General features: G+C 40.2%; 1 protein-coding gene across 5 annotated transcripts in view; it reads left to right on the top strand.

Annotated features, from left to right (window-relative positions):
* Positions 1–21,798, top strand: part of LOC128085553 (sodium channel protein type 5 subunit alpha-like) — a 206,019-nt gene that overhangs the window by 30,613 nt on the left and 153,608 nt on the right. For all 5 annotated transcript variants that reach the window (XM_052693161.1, XM_052693156.1, XM_052693160.1 and 2 more), the window contains exons 2-5: positions 9,403–9,721; positions 11,430–11,547; positions 16,564–16,654; positions 20,043–20,171. In XM_052693161.1, coding sequence (XP_052549121.1) covers positions 9,455–9,721; positions 11,430–11,547; positions 16,564–16,654; positions 20,043–20,171 — 605 coding nt within the window. In that variant the 5' untranslated portion in view covers positions 9,403–9,454. The remainder of the gene's footprint in view (positions 1–9,402; positions 9,722–11,429; positions 11,548–16,563; positions 16,655–20,042; positions 20,172–21,798) is intronic.

Consider the following 21,798-nt stretch of genomic DNA (forward strand, 5'->3'; position numbering starts at 1 on the left):
TGCATTGTGCCTCAGGCCCAACTGAGTATTACCAACCACTCAAGCATGCATTGTTGACACATAAATGCATATTTGGATGTAGCTTGTTAGTAAATGCAATGTCTCTAGCAGTTTTAGTTGGATGATTATAGTATTTTTAATTCAGACAAAATGCCATGACTTTTGAAAAATATTGTTTGTGCAATGCGTTATTCATTCTTGAAAAAATATCCTATGTGAAAAGATGAGGAAACTATATGGGGAGAAGGGAAGGGTGGAATATTCAGGAGACGGATGAGGTTCTCAGCTGCATGAGTCTTTTTGACATCCGTGAGACATAGCCAAAATCACTCCTGGTGATGTGACTCATATACCTCTACAATCTGTGTTCACCACTGTTTAGATGCTCTTTCAGATGTGCTTTAGGTTTCGTTTAGTGTCAGGAGAAATAAAGTTTAATTCAGATAACTGGCTGGCGAAATTTAGTAGTGAGTAGAAGGCAATCTTGGTGCTAATGGTTAAGGCTACAAAGTATGAAGAGGAACAAGAACAATGAACCTCTGGCTCCTCTGCATCCTTGCTTGTATCTGCCTCATTTACATAATGGTTTATGGCGTTATGTAATTCAAATCAAATAGCTGTCAGTAGGCACCAGTTTCCCTTTGCATCTTTTCCATGAAGCTGAGCTGAGTCGCTGCATTTGAAAGGAATGGCAGAAATGAAATAATTCTGTCTCCCAGACACCAGGACTCTGACCCACCACCTGTTGCAGTCAAAGGAAATGTTCCCCTTGGCTGATGTGAGGTGAGGATTGCACCTCAGTAAGCTCTTAGCTCTGATTCTGAAACTTGGCAACCATACACAGGCAGTTTTCAATTGCAAACAGGCAGAATATCCCTCCTCTTTGGACAGCAATAATCTGTCTCTCAAGAGGAAGATCTCCTCCCTTCCATCAGAGTGAAAGATCCACTGGCTTTATCCAAATAGTATTCTCAAATTTACGATGCCTTGAATAATGGATCAAATCTTCCGTATATCCCAGCAAACATTTTCTCCATGATGGAGTCCCTGTTTGTCCTTCACTTGTCTCTATTTCCATTGCTGAGAAAGGTAATTTTGCCAAGTGCACTTCTAAACCTGTGCCTTTTAATTTTTCTTTTCTCTGCCTCTGCGAAAAGCACTGAAAATGTGTGTAGCTGGGGCTCCTTTAGCACCCAGCGTCACACAAACCCATAGAGAAATAAGAACCCTCCTACCCTTGACTATGGGAACCTACTTTGATAGACAGAAATGCATTGCAGGATGATTAGGAAGGTAAGGTAGCTGTGCCAAAATCATGAAGGATTGGTGCAAATGTCATTTGGAGGGCTCAGTAGACAGGGAGAGGTCTGTGGAAGGGTTGTGTTGGCTTGAAATAAAGTAGATAAGAGGAAAAAGATGATTTTCTCAGCGGATGGATAAGAAAGGGACTGAGGTGGAGGAGGCTGGGAAGTTGGGTTTACTGTTGGTGTACAGATGGGATGGGAGTATGGTGAAGAACAGTGGTTGTGGAAGGTCAGTGGTTGCAGCAAAGTGCTGCTGACACTGCAGATGGAGGAGCTCTTGGCATGGCTTGATGTCTCACCTCACGTCTGCTGCCTCCTATCACTTGATGTTGTGTGGTTTGGGTCTCTCTCACTTAGCTTTTCGTGAGCCTTCTCAGCCTCTTTCTGTTTCCTCTCACCTGAAAGGAGGAAGATGTCACACCATTTACTCTTACGGGTTTTAGAATTGTCCGTAGGATCCTTGTTGGAAGGGACCCTTAAAGGTCACCTAGTCCAACTCCCAGAGTCTGAAGTTCAGCTACTGGATCATATTTGTCTTTAAGTCCAGTGCTGAAATTGTAAAAGATGCCCTGGCTTTTGCTTACAGAGCTTCATCCCTCTTTTTTTTTTTCAATGTAGACATATCAGTTCTAGCGATGGTTTTACCACTCTGTTGGTTTTCTCTCCTGATGAATGTCTCTCCATAGCTTAGATGTGAGTAATCAGCCATGCCTTACTTAGAACCTCATCTTAATTGGACTTTTCCCTCTTCTCAAAGCATACAACCAGGCTTTTGGTGGCCAGCATATAAAACCTACCTTCTTTCAACAGCATAACTACCCCATAATGGCTTTAGAATATGTTTTAATAGCTGTTTTACAACTTCCTATATCCGTTAGAATGTCTTTACAAAACACTCTGTGAGTAAAATGAACCTGATTTGATATATTTTATTCATGTGAGTGTTCAGAGCACCTAAAATTGTGGATTACATTTGGCATAATGTGGAATTCTCCTGTAGATTTCTTATTTCTTCTTCAAAACCTACAGACTGTGTCCTTAGCTGAAAACATTTGGTTTTCTTGGTAGCTCTTCTTCAAGATCTGTTGATTCGGAAGAGCAAAGGAGATTTTCTGAAGGCTGAGTAGTTTATAGTAAAATAACTCGGAGACCAATCTTTAGTTAATTAAAATAGACATGAAAACATGTTGGGTGCAGAGAATTAAAATTTTCAGCAAAATACAGAGATGTGCATTGGTAACTATGAAGCACTGTTTCCCTCTGGCTTATTTCTATCATTCAGTCACAGCATAAATTGAAATAAAAACACCTGCAAAGAGTCATATTATTTTTAGCTCACTAAAAATATACATTTTATCATAAGAGAGGCCTCAGTGCCAGCATTTAATTCTTGGCATAACATTTGTCATCCCCAAATACTGTTTGAATATTGGGCAGAAATCTTCTGAATTAATTTCCTTTTAGCACAAGTAAGCTTTCTGAAGACTATCTTATCAGTCGCTGCTAAAGTCAAAATGCCATGATTCTGGTGAGTGAGATGCCAGCAATACTCATTGAACTGGATTTAAAAGCAGATGCCCCATAGTCAGAGCTGATTGTGATGGAAGGTTTGTGGGGTGGTAGTTCTGAGATTTTGGGTTGGACATTTTGTGTTGTTGTTGTTTTTTCCCCATTGATGTGAATGCAGTGAGTTCTCCCACTTATTTCTGCCCTCAGTCGTCATGCTTGGTGAATAAACAAGGCTTGTTTTAGGAAATCTGTGTGCTTTGAGATGTCATATCAACCTGCAGGCTGGCTTTGTGACGTGGGCAGCAAGAGGAGCTCTGCCTCGTAGCTCCTCCTGCGTCAGCCAGGGCTCTTCTCAGTGCATTTTCTGGAAGCTCTCCTTTAAAGGCTATAAATGTGGCAGCTGTTTGCATCAGATTTTTGTGGAATGCCATCGGGAGCCTGCCTGGTTCTCAGCAGGTGTTGGTATCCCCAGATCTCTGCTACATTTGGCAGCATCTCTTTTCTTGCTTTTGGGTGAGGAAATAGAGTTTTGCATTTTACTTTGAAACTTCAATAACAACCTCCTTGGTGCCCACCCTTTGCTCTGAAGGTATTCACTTTAAAGGCTCTTTATATTTTTAATCATAGAGTAGTTAAGGTTGGAAATACCAATAAGATCAACCCGTACCATGTGTGGCAGGAAATCATTGTGTATGGTCTTTGCAAAATTATTCCAACTGGAAAAAGAACACAAACCAGGTTTAAGCAGAAGTAATGAATGTGCAGGCAAAATTCCAAGGGCTGTATTATTGTGTTCCCCCTTGTTTTGATGTGAGCACAGAGTGTGTATCAAGAACAAGTAAAAATTTCAATAAGAATTTCCTGCAATGCCTCCTTGCTGGGGGGGAGTGAAATGGAGTATAAATATAAGTGAAGCAAATCTCATGAGATACTATGTTGATGATCAGTAAAATTATGAACAATAACACTCCTGTAGGCTCTTAAACTTTATGTAGAAAGTCCTCTTTTAAATTTCAATTGCAAGCCATTGAAGCCATTCCATGAAGCCATTCCTTACTTAGTGGCTGGAAGAAATGTTTCATGTGGTCCAATATCACTTTGCATTTCTTCGTAAAGTTTGTGTGTGTGTATGTACATGAGTATGTAAATTTGTGCATAAAAATTTGTGAATGTAGATTGTGAAGAGATTCACTGTAGTATCCAGTGACATTAAATTGGATGTGTCATTGTAGTATTCTTTATTTCCCTTACCTATTAGTTTCATGTTTTGCAAGGCTCTGCAGGTCAAAGGAAAATGCCAGGGAGAATATATGGAAAAAAGGAAAAAAAAAAAAGAGAGAGATGACAGTACTCCTTGTATACTCAAAAATTTGAAAGGAAACCATCCTCATGGCTTTTGTTACCACAGCAGTTAGGAATGCAAAGTCTGTATTTATTCTCAAACATTTCTTAAACAAAAGGTGAACTTCAGTCTCCCATTTCTTATTTTGTAAGGTTTAGATCTAGCAGAATCACAGTTGAGACATACCTGCTACCATGTGCTCTCATCCATCATCCTGACCTATGGTCAGTGGTTGCTTCTTGAGAAGCATTCTGGAGTTCAGAATGGTTGGATGGATAAAATCCTACTTGAGACAAGTGTGTCTGTTTGTATACAACCTTTATTTTATGAATTGTGTTTTCACTGTTGACCCTCAAGTCTGGCTTCTTTATAATGGTTCTCAAATGTGTGAAATGTGTATGTCCCTGATACTCCTGTACCAGTCAAGAAATCATGTGCCACCATGCAATTAGGAGAGAAAAGCAAGAAAAGCCAAGGCTTCTTTGAAGCCCGGGTGTAGTGCATAGCAAAGACCTTAGTCTCATTGTCCCCCACTGCCACTGGATGATGGGACCTCCCCACAGATTTTGTCAGCATCTCAGGCCAGGATAAAGGATTGGCAAATGCTAGGATGGCAGTCTGAGCCTGCAGACCCCATGCAAGAGCATCTGCAAGGATCTGGAGGTGAGCAGGACCTACTTTTTTTGCATCCCATTACCCAAGTGACCAAGTATCCCATAGCCCAGGTGACAGTCAACCATCCACAAGAGGCAGGGCATACATGTCTTGTTTGGAGAGCCCAAAAGGTCTTTTTAGCTGGGATGGGTGAAGCCTATGAGAATAAGGCAAAGCTGTCGTGGAAAAAGGCATTTATCTCACTGAATAAATACAGACACTAGCAGTATATCTGTACTTTTCCCACTTCTTGCTGTGCCACAGAAATTATGCTTCTCAGGGCTTTGTTTTCTTATGCACATTTTGTTTACCTAACTAGTGCATTTTTTATCAGTGCAAACCGATGTTAACTGAATTTAACAAAGACAAGCAAGAGGGAAATGTTCATTCTGTGCATGGTGATATCTCAGAAACAATGTGTTTGGAAGCTTTGTACTTCAAAAATATGCCTGAGAGGGATGGAAAAATCCAGGCTCATATTGTAAAAATGTGAGTCACAATAGCTATTATCTCCTAAGAAATGGCATTCCAGCTCTTTGATTCAGCCACTGATGATTTCCCTTTTTAAGTTGTGGTGTTTTCTTACCCTTTTAAGAAACATCTGGGTTAACCCCGTCTATTTGTAGAAATGTTTGCAATTCACAGATTAAAAGGAATTAGACATAAAAAGGACAAGAAATCATCTTGTCCATTTCCTGAAAGCATATGAAATTGAAGAAGAATTATACTAAACATATATATTAAAGTGTAGATATTGTAACTTATGTCAAATTAAAGTCAAGATTTTTCAATTGTAAGGATGCTGGAAAATGCAGTTTGTTTTGGGAAAAATAAATGGAAGAATATTGAAAGCTCTTATGAAGTTTGTGTAGCATTTTTTTACTTTGTTCCTAGTAAGCTAACTATCTGGAATTTGCATTTTAGGTTGAAAAGATGTGGTTTTCAGTTCGAAGTTGATTATTTTATTGAGCAGAAATAATTATCAATTATTAATAATTAGAAATTCTGATTTTGATAATTCTTTTGTGGCAATTTTATCTTCCTAACAATCCCCTCTCCTCTCCTCTCCTCTCCTCTCCTCTCCTCTCCTCTCCTCTCCTCTCCTCTCCTCTCCTCTCCTCTCCTCTCCTCTCCTCTCCTCTCCTCTCCTCTCCTCTCCTCTCCTCTCCTCTCCTCTCCTCTCCTCTCCTCTCCTCTCCTCTCCTCTCCTCTCCTCTCCTCTCCTCTCCTCTCCTCTCCTCTCCTCTCCTCTCCTCTCCTCTCCTCTCCTCTCCTCTCCTCTCCTCTCCTCTCCTCCCTCCCCTCCCCTCCCCTCCCCTCCCCTCCCCTCCCCTCCCCTCCCCTCCCCTCCCCTCCCCTCCCCTCCCCTCCCCTCCCCTCCCCTCTCCTCTCCTCTCCTCTCCTCTCCTCTCCTCTCCTCTCCTCTCCTCTCCTCTCCTCTCCCCTTCCTTCCACTTTTTTTCTTAAATTTTGATGAGTTCCGTTGTGAGAACAAGAATTTGAAGAAGTCTTTGAAGAACTCTAAGAAGGATGCTGAATATTCTATGAATATTCCATTTCTTGATTAAGCAACACCCGTGAAAACTGTCACATTTAGCAGAGACGTTCCACACATTCTCTTATTATCTAATCAAAGTACTTGGTGTCCCTTGTGCTATTTTGACATGCATCCACCTCCTGTACAGAGCGGGCTGCAGAAGTGGCTGGGCTGAGGCAGGCTAACGGAAACACTCATCCCATCATGACACAGCTCATGAATTGTGAATGGGGCCGTGCACAAGTTCACCATGGGTGTGATTGTCACTGCCCTCCTCTAGCATAGCACAGCTCGTAGTCAGAAGAGGGCTATGTGGACTAATTCTGCACTCCCACCAGTCTTACGCTAGTGAGACCTCATTATAAATCCTCATGGTGTTCTCTAGTAATTAAATAACAGCCTAGTTTGATATTTCTATGTAAAGCTAAGCATAAAGCTCTAGGTTTCCAATAACAAGAGTATTTCCTTGGGTTGGAGGATGTTGCCTAGCCCACCCTCCAAGGCACTAGAAGCAGGTGATGTCTAAGCACCTGCAGATGGCTAGGGGTATTAACTTCAGTGGTTTTGATTCTTTACAAGCTCAGGCCAGCCACAGAGCCTATCTTGCATTGGCATGAGTTCTACATATGGGCAGGAATACATAAGATCAGGCCACAGCGTTCTTCAGGCTGGTAGTTAAAAGTAGTGAAAACATACATAGTCTTTCTGGCATGCACCCGGGTCCTACAGCCAAGGGATTTTCTTAGTCAGAGGCAGTGTCTTTCTTTTTAAAACCATTAATGAACCTTTTGCTATTGGATTTGTCTCATGGCTTTGTGAATCTTTGTCTTTTTTGACTTCTACAGCAGTTGGTGTGAACAACTTCTACAGAGTAACTCTACATTGTGTGGAAAGTGGCTTGCTTTGTTTCAGACTGGCTTCTTTGTAATTTCTTTTGAAATTCCTCCGGTCATACGATCACTTTTTCCTTATGAGAAAAAGTGGACTACTCACTGTCTTATCCGCTCTCGTGATTATCTGGACTTCAGCTGACCTCCCTGTGTAATCTCCTCTCTGCTTAGAGGACCTGCTGTGCTTTCTCAGGAGTATCGATTGGTCACGGTTGTTTATTGTCCCCTTTAGCACAGTGACAGGTATTGCTATCAAGAAAAAACGTCAAAATGACAGCAATAACAACAAAAAACCTCTGAGAATTCCTTGATGCCATGCATAGAAAGTGAAATTCTATTTGCGTTCATGGTGCTCCATTGCAAAGCTGAGAGCATACAAAAATTCAGCTTGTGGGAAAGCTTCTAATTTCCTGTTGTTAAAACAGCTGATGAGGGAGGAGAGGGAAAAAGAATGAAGAGAACAGCTACATAAAGAAGAATGCTAGAAGACACAAATTCCAGGAAGTTCTTATTCTTTTTTGGCCTGCTTGTTGAGACAAGTGGTAATGCAGAGTATAATGTACAGACTCCAGTAAATCATTCCTGTATGATAGGTTGTGATCAATGAGAATTTAATGAATTCATTTCAAAAAGAAGTCAGAAAAGAAAAACAGTACTTGTTTGAAAGAGTGCTTTACTCAAATAAATTGAGTCAATAAATATGCTATTTGTCATGCAGAGTCCAGTTAAAGTCTTGTTTGCTAACAAAAATGCTGTCATCACAGAGCCTAATAGAAGCAAACTATCTGGAACTATCCACTATAAATAGACAAATGCCATCTGAAAGCAGAAAACAATTGCAGCTGAACAAAGAGTTGTATTCTGCACACACTGACAAATGCAATAGGGTGGCCCCACCTCAAAAGCTACGGTGTTGTTTATTACTTTGCTTATGGTCTGATTTCCTACCTGGTGATACGCCAAATAATAATAATAATTTTAAAATAATATTTTTCTTCTGTGGAGTGTGTTTTAATTGTTGCGTAGTGAAGATTTCTTTTGATAGAAGAAGCACACCAGTTAAGTTACTATTGAATTTCAAAACACAGCTTCAGTGAACTTGAATGGATTTGTGCAGGCTGTTAGAACAGCGAAAAGCTTCATCCCTTTTCAAACAATTGTTATATTAATTTTCACAGTTATCCATGTTATTTAGTGCAGATGTAAGAGGACTTTTTGTTCTGCTGCATTTTTCACACTTGTATTTTGTTCCTATAAGTTGAAGAGATGTGGCACTTCTCACTCGTTTTTAGTCTGTTGGGGATTGGAAGTGTTAACAGTGAAGCTCCATCAACCCAACATGGTTAAAGCTCACAGCTCCGGGTTAGATGTCCATATCAATACTGGATACAGTCAGCCTGGTTTTCAGATATGATGAATGGGCAACAGGGGCTTCACAGCGTCTTAGAAGCTTGGAGTGCTCTCATGAAGGTCCCAGGGCTTTGCTAGGCACATTTGGGCTTCCAGCATCCTGTGGATTGTAGGGTGTGGAGAAGAAGGAAATACTCAGAAGTTCTGCCACACATCAGGAAGATGGTTATTTTCTATCCCCAAAGGAAAATAAATGCTGAAAAATTGCATTGCAGAAGCCTAAGACAGAGATTATGAAGAACTTCTGCGTGATTTAAGAATCTGAACTTGACCCTTTGCTTTTTAAATTTGGAATAGAACAGCTGGGGCATTTTTAGAGTTTGCATCATGTGGCCCGAGATCGGTGGATTTAAATCTGCCCTGCAGTCATCTGCACATTGTTCATCCACTCCCAGAGCTGCATTCTCAGAAATGAGTTAGGAATCCAATCCCTGTGACTTTCAGTGAAACTTAAGCTTGTATGAATGTAAATTACTCTTTACATATGACTGAGGCTCCCAAGTGACTTAAAAACTCATGAACAGTCCACAGTAATCAACAGAGTCTTTTTAGCTCTGATCACAGAGTGATTGCTAATTGAAATAACAGTTCAAATGTTTTGTTTTCCTTTATGTTCTACTGACCACATCAGAATAGATGAAGAGTTTCCTGGTAATCAATAGCCTACAAGTTATTGCTTAGCGTGTTTGTTTTTCATTCTGATGGCTTAGTTCTTGCTTTGCTCTTGTCGCAAACCTTTGGTCCTTTTTGTTTCAGCTGTTTCCACTACTTGGAGAAAAGACCAGTATAGACAAAGCAGGATGAAAAGATGGCTGACTTCTTGTTACCACCGGGTACTAACAGCTTCCACCGGTTCACGCCCGAATCCTTGGCTGCTATTGAGAAGCGAATTGCAGAGAAGCTTGCTAGGAACGCGAAGCAGGAGTACAGAGAGCAGCTGGGCGAAGAGGAAAAACCTCAGCCTCAGTTTGATTTGCAAGCGTGCAAGAAGCTGCCTGATATCTATGGGACTGTTCCTCCAGAGCTTATTGGAGAGCCACTGGAGGACATTGACCCCTTCTACAATGATCGCAAGGTGAGCATCAGCAACGCGCTCTGTTTCTTAGCGTTTGCTGAACCATAGCTTCTTTCTTTGTGTTGAGGGCTGTTGTGATTGTCTTCTTACAGTCAGTAAATTTTTTTTTTTTCCCAGATTTTTGGCATGAGTAGGTCTCCCAAAAAACATGTGAGCAGTGAAGAGGGATAAAAATCATAATTAAGACCTGAGTGTTTTCGAGTGACACTGATTATGAATATACATCATCTGAAAAGGCAGGGCAGAGCGATAGCTGAAGGAAGCCAGAAGTTTTTATCTACTGTATCTTTCATCTTCATGAGATTTGACTCTTCACAGATCTGCTGGCCTTTTGAGTCCCTTAATTGAACTTGGATTTTGAGTCTTGGGTCTGAAGTAACAGGACTAATCTGCTCGAGTGTCAGCTAGTGCTCATCACAAGGTGGGAAGCACCTCCACGGCCATTTTGAATGGCAGTGTTTTTTCTGCTGAGGAATGATTTAACTCCATTTAAGATTATCAAAACAGAGCTGAAAAGATACGTGAGTGGTTCATTCAGTGAGTGGTTCATTCTGGCACTTTGCAGAAGAGTAAGCTTCATCCCAAAATGTGCATCACCTGATGAAGTATCGCGTGTAGGCTGGATCAAAGCCACAGCAGTGCAAACAGAATCTGTCAAAAGGCTGTTGACAGCAGAGCGGGGCTGGTTACTTACTACAGTTCATTCTCCTTTCCAAACATTTTGCAACGTAGAGGATAAAATAAGACTTGGAACCTCGGATTATTTTTAGGAAGCTTCATTTTCTTTCAGGCACTGATGTTCTTGGTTTTGGGCTAAGCTACTTCCTATAAACAAAAGATTAGTATGACCATGGTGATACTTCCATTAAAACGGTGTCAAACAACTACAGAATTAAAGTTAAATGGACATGAAGAAAGACCTGGAAAGCCAAGAATTAACTTACAGATATTTATGGCTCTGCTATCACCGTGCACAAGCATGGAGTACAGATTTGGAACTTTAGGATCACAGAGGTCTTAGTTTCAAGTGGGTGACTTGCTTAAGAGTTTATCTACTGAGTGGCCTGATCCTTTATCTGAATGAATATTAGTCCTTCCAGGCATGAGTGGGCATTTTCAGAGCTGTGTAATTGGGTCAGAATCCAGTTCATCTTTGCTTTGGATTTAAGATAACTCAGTATGTGTTTCCTGTCTCCACATTAATATGAACAGTGACAGTGCCTCAGTGCCTGGGTTAGATCCTCTTGTAGAGCTGTGCCTCATGGAATCTTACAGGCATTAAGATTGGAAAAGAGCACTAAGTTCATCTAGTCTGACCACCAGTCCATCACCACCATAGCTTCTTGAAAGATGAATTGAGAAATGTTGGCTGAGAGGAGTAACCTCCGCAAGGTAGGGAAGATGGAGTAACAGCACAGCAGTAGAGAAATGGCATAAAAGTCTCTCTAAAGCATTTTAGTCTCTATGTCATCATTCACTGTTGAAAAGCTAGTCCTATTATGGAGGTAGGACTAGGAAGGGGAAGTATGAAAGGATCCTGTAGGCAGTGAAGAAAATAACTTCATGGAGTGGAAAACAATTTGGGGATTTTGGATGGAGTGAGGAAGAGGTTTGGGATATTGACAGGAGTTCTCTGGGAAAATGGGATGGTAAAAGCCTAATGTCAGTGCAAATATTGAATGTTCTTATTCTCTGTTTTCTTTTCCAGACATTTGTAGTACTGAACAAAGGGAAGACAATATTTCGATTTAGTGCCACTCCTGCCTTGTATATACTTAGTCCTTTCCATCCAGTCCGAAGAGCAGCAATTAAAATTTTGGTACATTCATATCCTTTCTGTTGATTTTCCTCCTAGTGTATTCTATAATATTATTTTTAAACACAGAAAGTGCAAAAGCAGTTAATTTAATTACGTTGTTTTAGATTTTTCTGATGCATTTGTTTGTATATACAGAAAAACTTGATTTTTTTCCCCTTGTTATATCGCAATTTGAGCTATGACTGTGATTATATTATGGTACTGTGAGCCTCTCTTGAGAGTTTGATGAGATTTAGTTTTGAAAGGTGTGACGTGTCTGACCATGGTTGGGAAAGAGTCAGAAGATGGAAGGAAAGTAGTGCAATACCTGAGGCAGGGAAGGAGCTGTGAGGCTGGAGCATGTCCAGGGAGATGTGCACCATGGAAGAGCTTTGCCACTGAGGGCTTAAGCAGTCTCTCCCATGAGACTCTGTGACCATATGCAGACAAAATTTAATCTTGAATTGCCTCAGAATAATTTTTTTTCTGAAAGAAAATATTTTCAAGCTTGTTTTGTTGTTTTGTTAGTTTTCTTTTTTTGTGCAACTTGCTACCCAGCTAGGAATGAGTAGTGTGCATGAGTGACCCAATAGTGATAATTCAAAGACTGTACATGGTGATGTGATGACTGTGTGGCATTTCAGTGATGGAAATCCCACAGCTGCAATGCCCATGTCTGTCAGAGAGAACTAACACTAAGCAAGTAGCCTTTTAGAATCACTCATTTGTTATAAAATTTTGTGGAGAAAAGCAGGGGAATAAACCAGATTCCAGAGATCCGTGCAGTGGGGAAAACATAAAAAGTGGGAATATAGGTGTTCTAGCAAGAAGAGAAATAGTTAAAAGTGATACAATCGCAATATGGCAACAATAATTATATGCAAAAAAATGAGTATGTGATATCATCTAATGTGTTTTTACAGTTATGAAGGAAAAACATAGCATTTTGCAGAGGAATTTGTTTCTGGGTCAGGTTACAACAGTGCAGCAGACAACAGACTCTGCATACCCAGAGCCTAACAGTGTTTACGAGGTATGGTTACACCAGCACAGCTTTGCTGAAGTTCTTGATTTCCACAGCTGCAGCTAAGAGAAGAATATGAAAACTGAGATTCTTAGAAAAGGTCTGTGTAAATATCGGCTCCACGTCTGGAGGTTTGTTCTTTCTTCTCCCTTTCTTGCACACAGCCCATGAAGCCACGAGGTCACAGGTGTGTGTAATACACAGAAATGACACGTCCTTGGTAGAAGTCAGCCATAAGAGAAGTGTGCAAGAAGTCTTTATCACATTTCTTCCAAGGACAAAGAGCACAAAGGAGTGAATTTCAAAGACCTATCAGGAGAAGAAATACGGGAGATAAGGAGTGTAACCTTTCAGGAGTGGAAGGCTGCAATCCTAACAGCCTTCTAGTTCCGGAAAGAGCCAGGTTATCGCCTTGTGTTGATAATGTCAGACAATCCAACAGCTCAGCCCTCAGCCAGCACGGGCAGGAGGCGGGAGCTTCAGTCCCAGCCTCTCCGTGCTGAGGTTCCTGCATTAGGCACTGTGTTGTTTTCTGTTGATAAAGGGCTGTTGAACCATCCCGAAGCACAAAGGGCAATTGGCTGAGCAGGAAGTCAATATCCCAGGCAGAAAGGAGCCTGAATCGGCAAGTACTCAAGCGAATAATATCACGGATATGAATCTGGGAACCAGATCTGTTGCCTTGCGTGAGTGTAATCAAGCAGTCTTTATTTTCCCTGGAGCAAGGCCAAAAAAGAGCATTAACAAATGGTACTCTGTCACGTAAGTGTCTGAAGCAACATCTTTAGTAGAGGCCATATTTTCTTTGCTTGTCACTTGAATGTACCTCGAAGGCCAACAGTAGAACAGAAGAGAGAGGACAGAATAAGATCATCCTCTATAGAAGCTGTGGGGGGTCACGTTTCTTGGTTAAGTGGCTTTCTATGGAGTTCTTCCTCTGAGACTTTAGGCAGGATAGATGCTGTATGCTGTCTGCTCATCCATCCAAACATAGTTACTCTTGTCATTCAGAAGCACGCTCTTCCATGGGAAAGCATCCACAGGATAACAACCTCCAGTAAAGTAAATCGCTTCAGTTAACAGCATGGCCCTGAACCTCTTCCAGATATTTCCCTTCCTCTTCAGACTGTATGAGGTGCAGACAGATGCCCCAACAAGGCTCTGACCCGTTTCTGTCATAGAGGACATGGGTGGAGAAGATCTGCCTCCCTTTGGTCTATAGCAAATGCAAAATAGAAGTAGTGGTTGAAAACTTTTTACCTTCTATTAGCTATTAGCATCTTTATTTACTAAGATTAAGTGGTAGCATTTCATTTATGCCTTATGGTTAAAAAGCTTCTATTTGTTGTTCTTGCCTGCAAGCCAAAAACAGCTCTGTGCTGTCCCTGGTTTCTCCAAGCAGAGCAGTTTACTGTTCTGTATAAAAACATCGCAATTACTAGTTCCTGATTTTTCTAGGTATTATAGATAGTTGGTCTCAATTTGTCACTGATTCAGAATAGGTTTTAGGCCAAAATTACCTTCCTCAATGTTAGAATTATGGATTCTGTCCCATCTAAAAAAGTCTCCTTTTAGAATGCATAATTTGTGTTCACATTTTGTGATTGCAGCCTTTCTTCTATCTGATTTTATACATTTTCCTTGGTAGTAGAAAATGAGACCTTGTGAAGCACCAATTATGTGTACTATTGATTGGAACTAACCTTTGGTTGCCCATATTATATGTAATTTGGCAGTGATTACTTAAAGAGACACCAATGTTCAGTCTGCTAATTAACTATTATCCATCATAATGAAGTCTAGAATACAAGGTATGCAGTGTTTTGCTCAGTATTTTTGTGCTGGAAGATAAAATTTATAACTTTTAGGAATTCTTTATGCAGTCTGCATAAGATGCCATTCTGTAACTTCAGACTGGAAATAAATGTCAGATTCAATTTATTGCAGAAAGGATTCCTAATGTGTAGCTTATTATGTTGGATTTGTGGTCCATAACAGAGTGTGCAACCCATGTACCCTTTTGGAGTGTGTTAGCTATGTGCATGATTCATGTCAGCTCATGGATCAGCAGATACTCGAAGTAATAGCAGCTGTAAGACAGGTGACAGACAATAGTGATAATACAGATTGCATCAATTTAATCTCCTTTACTTAGTCTTTTCTGAGTAGATAATGATCAACAACTTCTACTGTGTGAACAATTGTATTTGATTTCAGACAGGAATGCTAATTTTCCTTGTGTAAGAATTTCTGTGTCCACTTTCTAACAAACATCCGACTTCAGTGCATAACTAGCTAGAGTGATTCTTTTAAATTCTTTGCAGTTTTGAGCTTGGTCATGAAGCTCAGTTAGAACTGATAGATCATTTAATATCCCAAAGCTGACTCCTGACGTTTTCAAACTGTATCCTCATGAATATTCTCTTTGGTGTTCAAACAAGAAGGTGATGTCACCTTGGAAAAGCTCACTTTTAGATGGAGCTTACACCACGAGGAAATAGGGATGTATCCATCAGACTAGTGAGCCTAAATTGAGTGGTTGTAGAGAAATTTCTTTGCTTGGAATTGGAGGATAGTTCTTGTTTGGCATGGCCTGAAGATACCACTCTGCTATATTATTATTGTTTTCATTGCTTTTCACTGTAGGTGATGCAGTGAGTGTGATACAGCGTATTCTAGGCCAGCTGCAGTTTACAACCTCATTGTGTTAACCAGGTAAACGACTAAGAGACACCTCTCAAGCTGACTTAAATAAATAAGTCTGGATATCATCCATCTTTCCAGTCCTTCAGCAGGATTTGTCAGCTCCGTAAGTGGAAAATGTTTGTGAGATGAGCAGTCCCTCTGGGTTCAATTACTGTTCTCTGAATGGCACAGGGGAACATGCAGATTGGTTACTACCAATTTAATGTCACAGTGCCTTATGGGGCCCTTTGGAAAGCGTTCCACTCTGTACTCAGCAGAGATTTTGGGTCTGTGACAGAACAGTTCTACTATTCTCAGAAAACTACCACCGATGGGATTGGTAAATGGATAAAACAAGGAAACAAGTAAACTTTTCTTTTGAAGAAGTCAAAAGAAGTTTACGTTTGGATATTGCTGTCCTTCTCTGAGAAGAGTCCCAGGCTGTTGACTGGACTGTAGGATGTTTAACTTCTGTCCACTTAAACTCATTCCTTAAACTTTCTCTCCAGGAGCGTGGGATGTACTTTCATGTACTTTTATATTTATGCAGGAGAACCCATCATGGTTACAAAGAGTAGCATGTGCTTTTAGCAGAGCAGTTCAGTGAACTATGTTTTGAATTTCAGGAATTTGATTTAGGGTGCTCTTCTTTGTATTTATGGCCTCAACTTAGCCATTAATGTACAGACTATACACAAGGGAGGCTCATTCTAGCCTCCAGATAGGGAAGCTCGTTCCTCAGCTGAAACACTCAGCTTTGCAGATCAAGACTGTGTATTTTCCAATGAGGTTTTCTGACCAAGCCTTGAAATTAATACTATGAAACTCATATTAGCTTTTGGTGAAATGCATACTGATCATGAGACCTCAGGCATGTTAGATTAGAGAGTTTGGATTTATAGCTTTGCCTGCTGCCTGAGAAAAGTTTCAGGATGCAAAGTAAGATCAGAATTTGCAGACACAGGTTTTTCTGTATATACTTACATGAGTCTAATCCTGCTTTTCATGCAAAGTTGTGCACCTATGCATTTTGTCATCTGACCAGCTGTAAATTTAAGGTATCATGTTTTCAGAGCACTGCTGAGACGATGTGTTTGTTTATTCTGGAAAGCATGCTTAAAAGATGAATGCAATGAAAAAAAAGCAGACAAGAGTCACTCAGTTTTTCTGTGTTTCTGTAATTACTTTTTTTCCTTATGCAATAGGAAACAAATGTCTACAGTGATTTTTTTAAATGCTGGAAATTATGAGTGAGTTGTTGAGTCTTATATGAAATGATAAAAATGTATGAAGTCTCTTAACAAATGCATTTTTTTTCCTTAATTCACCTGTTTACATTGTTCAGTATGTTTATTATGTGCACTATTTTAACTAATTGTGTGTTCATGGCACAGTCAGAGACTCCATCATGGAATAAATATGTTGAGTAAGTATCCTGGGTGGCTTACAGCCGTCCCATCCTTATCTTGTGTCCTTCCTCTTCTGTTTGTCACGTTCTTTTCCTCTTGTTTGCTGTTGTCTCATTTCTTTCCAGTATCACTGACCATAGTATCTGTCCTGACAAAATGTTTTGCCAGGTGTTTCTTGCCTGTGAAAACTCCCTTAGTAAGTAAACTAACAATTTTCAGTCTTCCAAGCTCATACTTATTGCTAAATGTACCTGCTATGCTACATCAGAATGAAATCACTATGATGAGAACTCCATTTGAAACTGGCCAGCCTTCCATGGTTCCTATGCAAGAGATTCAACATTGGGCACATTAAAATAGGCTGATGGACTTTAATTATTCCAGAAAATACTTCCAGGACATAGTTCTGTCCTTCAACTTGCATTGGAAACAGAAGTTTCTTCTGGACTGAGCATATCATGAATAGTGTTCCCCTGTAATCATTGGTAGGTGTACATTATGAGGTAACGCTTTTGTGAGTATTCCTCTCTTTTTAGCTTGTGAAATCATCAGAAAATAAAACAGCAAAGAAGTCACTCAACGTTCTTTTTACTTCTCTTCTAAAGTGAATTTTAAAAGGGTTTAGCGGGCTTCAGAAAGCCCATTTCATTTCCTTAAGTTGCTTTAAAATGCTCCTTTCAGAAAGAGATACCAGATGCACAAGCTAATCAACCTACAGTGCATTAAACAATTATTTTGGCTCATTGAACCAATCAGAACACACTTTTTATTTTTGACTGACATATGATAAACATGACCATCTGCTGTTAGATAGCCTTGTGGTTGGTCTGTGCAGGGCTGTGAGGAGAGGCAGCACATGCCCTTATTTCAGGTTTCACAGAATCGTGCAGGGGACATCTTCTAGGCCATAAATTACTAATTATAGGCAGCTCTGAACCAAATATTTCATCTGATCACACTAACATCCAAGTCCCAGGATGTTTCATGTATTTCTGTACAGTGTTCCTGTACCCTCAAGTATGTCTGTGACTTTCCTTTTCCCCTGATGTTGTCCTTATTGAAAAAAATGTCACACCATACCACGTTAACGGTGTATGTAGATGAAATACAAACATCTCATCCATGTGTGTTGAAATTTGGTCAGTGGGTCTACAGCCAAGGACTTTGAAGTTTTGAAAGAAAATATCAGAGTGGTTGGTGTGTCTTCCTTAGACAGGAAAATATGAATGATGTTATCAGTGCGTTGAGCAGGGCATGCAAGAGGCGTAGAGCTGAAAAGCAAATGGAGTCATGCAGCATGGAGTGAATCCTTTTTCTTCCATATTTCCCCTTTTACTGTGTCCCCTCATACCTCTCAGCTTTTCCTCCTCAAATTAAGAGAGCAAAATGAAAAACGACTCCTTTTGAGGACTGTTCCAGAGGCTCCCCTCCAGGGGATGCAGGAGTAACGCTGTGCAAATATTTGTCCTAGATCTGCCTTGAAAACAGAACAAATATTTTACATTTTTGAAAGAAAGAAAGAAAGAAAGGAAGAAAAAGAAAGAAAGAAAGAAAGAAAGAAAGAATTCCACTTACCCCCACTAAAAACTTTAAACAAACCCTGACTTGTATTGTTGAAGAGGCTGCTCAGTTGCTGGAGGACTTTGCCCAATCCGTTTAGAATTAGATGACGATTATACAATCAATTAAACCATCTGACATGCTGAAAAAATACAAGTGCTTTATCATTTTAATGAGCTTATGTACTGTTAAGTATATTTATTTTTTTTGCATGCGTTTTCTGCATGTATTACTGAATACACATGCTTAAAGAGACTCACAGGAGTGACCTATATTTGTAAGGCGAGAATAAAACTAAGAGCAATGAAGAGCTGGGTACAAGATACTGTGTAGGTGTGTGGTCATAAAGGAGGTGTGAGGAAGATTTTACATGCACTGCTGCATGTAAAAGCCGTCCTGCTTATCTCCTTTTTAAGGTGAAGCACACTGAGGTTTTACAGGATGTGTAACAGGAGGGCAGGAGGCCATCAGATTTGCCACTACTTGTATTTTTGCCCAGTTGCAAATCAAAGGAGTATACAACTAAGAGGAAACATTTCCTGCTTTTGAATAATGCATTTCTTTTGTTATTACCACCTTTAATTGCTTACACTTTTTTTTTTTTTTTTTTCCCCACCAGCTGTTCCAGGTCTTGTTTGTTTCTCTGTTTTTGTTTATGTGATGATACCATTGTAGCTACTGATGTTTAGGAACTAAACAGACAACTAAACAGAAAGCTCATGCTAGTGTTTCCAGTGGAAGTATTAAGGCTTATGAAGTTTGTGTTCTGTGGGATTTAAAAAAAAAAATTATGTGTATATAGAGTTAGGATTAGGTAGATAGCAGCCTCACAAGAACTCTGCTTTGGTATCATCTACATCTTCATCTGGGGAAAAGGGGATTATCAGTGGTGGATGCTAAACATTTATTATTTGTATTGAAATAGGTCCTAGAATACCAAGTCCCTTTGGGCTGGATATCTCAGATAGAAACATATTATTAAAAGAGCTGATGTGTGCCCTGAAGTATGTCTCTGTTGGCAGTGAGAGCCCTGAGTGGATACCGATCTGAGTGTTGTAAGTCAGATGCGTTGCTTTCCCCCACAGAGAATTTGCTAAATATTATTACAAGTAGAATCTTTATTGTGAAAGGTAAAATGTGTGTACTCTACCTAATATCAATGTGAAGAGGCTGTCAGTAATAAACTTGTATTCAGGGGACCCTTGTATCTCTTTTACTGTCAAACAGGTCAAAATTAGAACCTGCAGTGTTGGGACAGCGGTTGGTTTCCTCATTTCCAGTGATGACATACTGCTGTTTAATTCTGAGAGCTGATGTGATTTAAACAGATTGTGGAATTTTACAGGAAGGACACCACTTTTAGCTAAGAAAATGAAGGAGGCAACATTTTGTAAGTGCTGTCCTTCAAAACAGCCTGGGCGGGAAGAGATGAGAGGTATGAATGGAACAACCATTGTCCATCATATATGAGAAACAGCAAGGAATGCTGCATAATCCTTTCCCCTTTCACTGGTGACTGCAGGCAGAGCTTTGGAAGTCCCATAGTGCAGCTTATCAGCATAGTATTCATGCATTAATGAGTGAGAGTTCATCAAGGTACACCCTCTGGTGAAACTTATCTTCATCCTGTGGCTGTCATGAGCGCTTTCCCATTTTTTACATGTTCCTTGGTCCACACATGCTTGCAGGCAGCCCCAGTGCTTCAGCCATGACCTACATGAGCAAACCCAACAAGGTGGGCAGGAGCATCTCCTGTGACAAGGGCTGGGCTGCGCGTGCCTCCACCATCTCTTCTCTCAACTGCTTGTTAATGCTGTTGCTTATCTCAGACACTTTATTCCCCAGGTACACTTTCACTGGCATTTACACTTTTGAGTCATTGATAAAAATATTGGCGAGAGGATTTTGCATGACAGAATTCACCTTCCTTCGAGATCCATGGAACTGGCTGGATTTCAGTGTTATTGTTATGGCGTAAGTAGCCCTTCTTTTTATTTTTTGAGACAGTGATGAGCAATAGATATATATTTTTAAGTTGTGTAGCTGTGACTTTTTGTTTATTTTTGTTTTCACTGAAGTTGTATTGAAAATGAGAAAATGCTGAAGTATTTTAAGATAGTCTTTGTTTTCCTGAGTGGTTTCAGAGCAAGATTTTTCAGTTCCATTCTGTCAGTACACCAGACTACTTTGGGGAAACTGATTACATTTGAGTTGAATGCCTGGGCCCATGATATTTGACTAGAACCAAAATTGGAAAAAAGGTTCAACCCAAACTTAGTTCAAACAGCAGAAAGGATCAGTGAAGTCAGTGGTGGTACGCCAGGATCAGGGCTAATATTCTTGGTAATGTTCAGCAGAAGGAAAACATGAAGACTTGTAAAATCTATATAGACTTCGTTGGGAAGATTCCTGTTCATTTCAGTAGGTCAGCCCAAGGCCACATCTTTGTATCTGTTACTGTATTACTACGGATTTGGCCAAACTGACATATGGCCATTGTGATAAGTGTTTCAAAATATGCAAGGCAGATGGGGAGGAGCTTTGGGATGCCAGCACACACTAGATATTTTTCTCAGCTAAACCTTTCCTCAAGCCATGTAATTCTGCAGTGTTTAGAGGCAGGACAGAACAATCCAAAATGTCACTTCTCCTCTGTCTTATCCATCAGTATGTGGAGCAGGGAATTCCTATGCAGGGCTCTGAGTTTGTCATTACCTTTAGTGCATTGGTTTCCTGTATTCTAGAGGAAGAAGGCTTTTGACATTAAGGTAGAAATGAGCAGAGAGAAAAAGGGCAAGATGAGCAATAACTTGCAGCCTTGACAGTGTATGTGCTCTACCTCATCTCAGTTTGGGAGCAAGTTTGGTTATCATCCCAACCAGCTCTGCCAAAATCCGCTGGGAGCATCTTGTTTTCTAAATTGAAATTTGTGTCTGAGCAGTCAGCACAGACAAGATCTGGATATTTCTTTCAAGCTTATAGAACTGGAAAGAAACAATTTTAGATTAGAAAAGAAGGAATGGGAGTTTGGGTACAGAAAGGAAAGAATTTGTACTCACTATTTGCAACTGCTTCCTTGAGCCTAAAGGCAGCAGTGAAAGAGCTAATGGTGACTGCAGTATGATCTTCATATGTACAATGAAACCTCCTTCCCAAGTATGCTGCAGATGGTGCAAAGCATTGGATATTGTTCTCTGTTCTGATAAGATTTACCCTTCATGTAAACCATGATTTGAAAGTGATATAAAGTATGATCGAATTTAAAGTAAGGTTGTTATTTTTGCTTGTAGCTAGTGGTATTTCTGTATCTGGAAACAAAACCAGTATGGGGTGGAGAGCCTGATAAAAGGGCATGAAATTTAGAGGGACGAAAGGCTTTTGATCTAACAGGAAATATTATTTCATTGATGGGTGTTACAGTGGAATGACTATCAGGTCCTGTAGAGTTACTGCAGAATAAGCTCCTACCTCCTTATTTTTGGGGCAGAAATAGCACAAGAAGTGCTGGGTACACCTGGGGAGGAATGACCAGATAGGTAAATGCCAGACTCCCCTGTAAAACTATGAAGAGGAGAAACAGTACTGCTCTTCCAGAACATAA

The sequence above is a fragment of the Tympanuchus pallidicinctus genome, unplaced genomic scaffold, assembly GCF_026119805.1.
Source record: "Tympanuchus pallidicinctus isolate F22 unplaced genomic scaffold, pur_lepc_1.0 scaffold3, whole genome shotgun sequence".
Lineage (NCBI taxonomy): Eukaryota > Metazoa > Chordata > Aves > Galliformes > Phasianidae > Tympanuchus > Tympanuchus pallidicinctus.